General features: G+C 39.0%; 1 protein-coding gene across 1 annotated transcript; it reads left to right on the top strand.

The window, feature by feature from the left end:
- The first annotated feature begins 426 nt into the window (after positions 1–426).
- LOC137273021 (low affinity immunoglobulin epsilon Fc receptor-like) lies at positions 427–2,272 on the top strand. The gene is made up of 3 exons (XM_067805462.1): positions 427–860; positions 1,309–1,476; positions 1,963–2,272. Exons 1-3 carry the CDS (start codon positions 464–466, stop codon positions 2,202–2,204), a joined length of 807 nt encoding a protein of 268 aa, XP_067661563.1. The 5' UTR covers positions 427–463; the 3' UTR covers positions 2,205–2,272.
- Positions 2,273–4,464: the final 2,192 nt, after the last annotated feature.

Below are 4,464 nucleotides of genomic sequence, written 5' to 3'. Positions count from 1 at the left end.
CGCGAGGAACTGAGTTGGCAAGTTATTTTTTCAGTTGTTTTGTCGGTTTACTGTTATCATAGTTTCAAAATACAATGTAGTCAGTCAATAACACCTTCAAAATTTAAATTTGTCAAAAGAAACCCAGGTAACCTCCATGGAACGATTGTCAGCACAGTCTTGCTTTTGCTCTTTGTACAAGCATTTCTATATGTCTAGTTTACAAATCAACCGGTGAACCTCTTTCAAGAGAGAGCAGAGGACTCGTGTTAATGCCATTTGATGTCAAACAATCACGATAATTCGTACCGTCAACTCTTAAACGCTGTATTTCACCCTTAATAACGAGCTTTGACCTCGCTTAACGACTTTACAACTTCCTGTCATTAGATATGTCCCTCCCTCATAATGACTTACAATTAAAGTGAGATTGAGACCAAGGCTTGTAAATCCAGATGCACCATAACTACATAGAGTAAACACGATGAAGGGATGCATGTTCCAAGCCGTAGCTGCAGTTATATATCTGGTGATGATAGTGAAGCTTCAAGCCACAGAACATATAGAAAACAACACTGATACGTGTCTTTTGAAGTTAAAAGAGAACGCGGAACGCGTTCGATCCGAAGTGATAAATGAGTTGAAGGCAGAGATGAAAGAGGAGTTTAAGGATGAGTTCAAGCAGCTTGAGATCCTCAAGAAGGAGCTTCTTCTGGAGAGGGCACGTCAGCGGGTGATGGAGGAGAAGGTAGATGTGTCCTATGTGGGAGTTCAGAAACTCGAGGCTGCTCTCTCACAGTGCGCTATGATTGCAACAGTCCCCATCACAGCCGCCAACACAACTACCACCACCACCACCACGACAACTACAGAAAAACCAAGTAAAGTATATTATGTTTTGAGCATATATAGTTGTCATCGGCATGATCATATGTACTATGAGTTGTTCATGTTTTAACAAATACGTAGAATGCTACAGTGACAATACTTTATCCTTGTAAACCTGAATCTATTACATCGTATGAGAACAGCAGATGTTATATTTTGTTGTGTATTGTTATATTTGGAAAGGCTTCAAATGAAACTAAAATATGCCACTGCGAATGCAAAGAACATCGCGGTTCATGAAATGGAATTGCGATCATGTTGATACTCAGCTGTATGTATGTATCATTGTGCGATTTAATTAACACTCACCTGACATGAGAGTGTATTTCATCATGCACATTCTGGAATAATTTTTAACTTATCTGTTTGTAGTCGCAAAGTGAATGGAATTGCTTTGTGAATCTCCACAATCTCCACATCAACGTTGTTTTGTTTTTGTAGAAGTGTGTGCCGCTGGCTTTGTGAAGTTTGAAGACCACTGCTACTTACTGGAGTTGGATAAAACCACTTGGGGAACTGCAAGAAGTAGATGTCGTGGGCTTGGTGCTGACCTCGTCTCTATCAATACGGAGGCTGAGAACGAATTCCTGCTGGAAAAAATAAAGGAATGTAAGTACGAATGTCAAATCCAATGCAAACAGAAGTTGTGTTTTCGTTTATTCTGTAAGGCAGAATATATCGGCTTATAATTGTTTTGCCGACAAAGCCCGCTACCACAGTTCAACGCATGTCCCCAGTCTGATGGATTTTGCCAAAAGAGGAGCAGTTTTTTTTTATTATTTAAAGAAAAAGACTTTTCAAAGGCCACAAGACCTTTGTAATCCTTTGCCATTTTACTGATACTGAGAAGGTGCCATTTGTCAAAGGTGCCATGTTTCTGTAAGTTAAGATGAAGCCTGTTGCGACGCTATGACGTGCTGATATGGGGTTTGCATGTCCAAGTACAGATCTCTGAAAAGAAGAAATTTCAGGTAATGGGTGGTAGAACCACAATATGAACCGAAATCTGCAATAATGAAACGTTTTAACTGCTGTAATGTTGATGAAAATATTTGTTGAAACTGATATAGTGTGATCATTTATGTGTAATTGCAGACTTCCCGCCTAACTCGGAGAATTCTGAATATTTCTGGATGGGGTTGCTGTATGCAGGCAGTAAATACATGTGGGCTGACGGCACAGATGTTGGCTTCACTGACTTTCCGTCAGGTGAACCGAATTGTATGGAAGACGGGAGATGTAAAGCATTTATTTCTACGTTCCGGTCAGCTTACGAGTGGGAGGATGCACGAAGTACCTATGATTTCTTCTACATATGCGAGAAAGATATGTCCTAGGGCAGGATCACTCTCTCAGAGGGACGATTAGGGCTATAAGGCCCAGAGAAATAAACTGCTTCATTCACCGTATTCTTTTTTGTCTATCCGTATTATTTGTTTAGATAATATCAGTTCCAGACGAGTTCTGACCCGTAGTTTCGTGTAACATATTCCTCACTGTAACTTCTTTCCAATGTGCATCGGGAAAGGAGGACATTACAGGGTGACTCATTGCAGAACAGATGTGACCTGTGCCATAAACAATCTTTCTTTTGTTGTCACATAGATGGTATGTACCTATAACATACATGTTGCATCATAAAACCACATCATACCCAAATCGCTATTTTATGGATCACTGATACTACGGACACTGTTCAGTGACCGTAGCGCCTTTGACTCATCTTGGTCCATCTCGGCATTACTCCGTATGATGCTCTTTCGGGCTTCAACGGAGGTTTGTTGTCAGTAAATTATACCGTTGAATCTCGGTTTTTTTTATTATACGTTGATTCGGTATTGCCTATTTCGTATGAGAAGGCAAGCGTATTCGTGTACAAAAATGTGTTTTAGAGACTGGATTTCAGCATATGTCATGACTATGCACCCATAATTGCGTAAACTAATTTGCATAAATCCCAAACCAAACTTACAATACACTTATTATTAAATTACGTATTACTCGAAATATATTTCACATAGGTTTCATCTGTATTATTATGTCATGAACAATAAAACGTGGCCATCATACAACTTGAATACAAATCTTTTAATCTACGTTACCGCAACAAAACCATATCAATATAGAAATGTAGAAAAAATTTAGAAAGTCTTGTGAAATGTTGCTATTCTAACACACAGAGTTACACTAGTATAATGAATGAAACGAAAAAACTGTTAAAGTGTAGCCAATAAGCACAGTGAAAATTCATCCAAACCGTGATCACGTTACCTGGTTACTGTGATGTCTTTTAATTGTATGGCTAGATTTCCCAAATTGCTGACGGTTGAGGGGATGAGGTAAATCCAGGTAGGGTCCATGCAGGAAGCAAATGTACTGTAAGTCCCCATGGCCCTTAGTATGGTGATCTGCCTTCAGTTGTTAGCAATCTATAGCCCATTTTTATGTTGCATTGTCCTCTATAGATAAACTGTTTTAGGTGCAGTTACTAGTTTTACCTTCATTTCTGTGATGTTCTAGTTAGTTTAACTGTCTTTCGTTGACAGGATATTAGAGGGTGCCATTAATTCATGTTCATGTTATAATTAATCGTTCTAGTCACGACATGGCTGCAATATTGCCGATATGACGATAAATTTTAGCTCACCCACTCACTCTTACTGTGTCCTTCAACGACATAAATAAACTAACATATGTCTGATTGGTATAATTAGGAAGCAAAAAGCATCAGAATATATTTAACCATTTACAAGACAGAATTGATAATATACACTTGGAGCCACAAGCTTCGAACTTCCATGCCGCTTGAATCACATGAGAGTTTAGTTAACAGCCAGAGATGGGCAATGCCCATTCATTTAATAGCGGTGATGCAATTAACCATTTGATTTATTGGAGGCGATATGAGGTGTAGGCGAAAAGACGGCAAGTCGAGGTGGGGAGACATTTGTGAGCATTGCTCACATTTTTGGTTTGCTTGCATAATGAGGTTTACAATAATGGATTAGTAATTATGTATTTATTAGATCTAATTTAGACACTAGCAATAAGAGAGTGATTACTTGTAATCAACATGATAAAGTGTTGCTCATTTTCGGCTGTCCTAACAGGCAAGTAGGTACCAATTTAATGTGCAAAAATATTGTCATGAAGTCACAGAGAGTGAATTGACTGTAAGCCAAACAGGCAGCTCGTATGATATCGCGTTCGTGGAGACGCAGTTTTGAGATTGACAAATAACGTGAGAGGTGTGATGACGATATCACACGCTCTCATTTGCGATTCCCTCTGGTACTGTTAAATGATCAAAAGCGGAATGTTGTGATGTTAATGACACTTCCAGCGTCCCCTTCCTTGCCCGAGTGACGGCATTCCAGTTCCATGAAATCCCTAGGAGAGTGAGGGGCATTTACATTTCAAACATTATCATTGCTATTGGTTATGATGCATGTTTAAGAATGGTAAGAGTTTCGTAAAACCTGAATCAACATTGAGTCATGACATATCTAAAGACCTTATGCAAAAGGAACAGGAAAGAAAAGCATTATATAAACGGAATTGTTTATATTTGCTTTGGGTTTACAGCAGAACACACCA

The sequence above is a fragment of the Haliotis asinina genome, chromosome 2 (assembly GCF_037392515.1).
Source record: "Haliotis asinina isolate JCU_RB_2024 chromosome 2, JCU_Hal_asi_v2, whole genome shotgun sequence".
NCBI lineage: Eukaryota > Metazoa > Mollusca > Gastropoda > Lepetellida > Haliotidae > Haliotis > Haliotis asinina.
The sequence above is the reverse complement of the archived record's forward strand: the minus strand, read 5'-3'. Positions and strand labels throughout refer to the sequence as shown.

What these genes read in the sequence shown, in the direction of transcription:
- LOC137273021 (XM_067805462.1), top strand. Translation starts at nt 464, where the DNA reads ATGAAGGGATGCATGTTCCAAGCCGTAGCTGCAGTTATATATCTGGTG. An exon ending in GACAACTACAGAAAAACCAA is followed by an intron (nt 861 to 1,308) that starts GTAAAGTATATT and finishes TTGTTTTTGTAG; the next exon opens with AAGTGTGTGCCGCTGGCTTT. An exon ending in GCTGGAAAAAATAAAGGAAT is followed by an intron (nt 1,477 to 1,962) that starts GTAAGTACGAAT and finishes GTGTAATTGCAG; the next exon opens with ACTTCCCGCCTAACTCGGAG.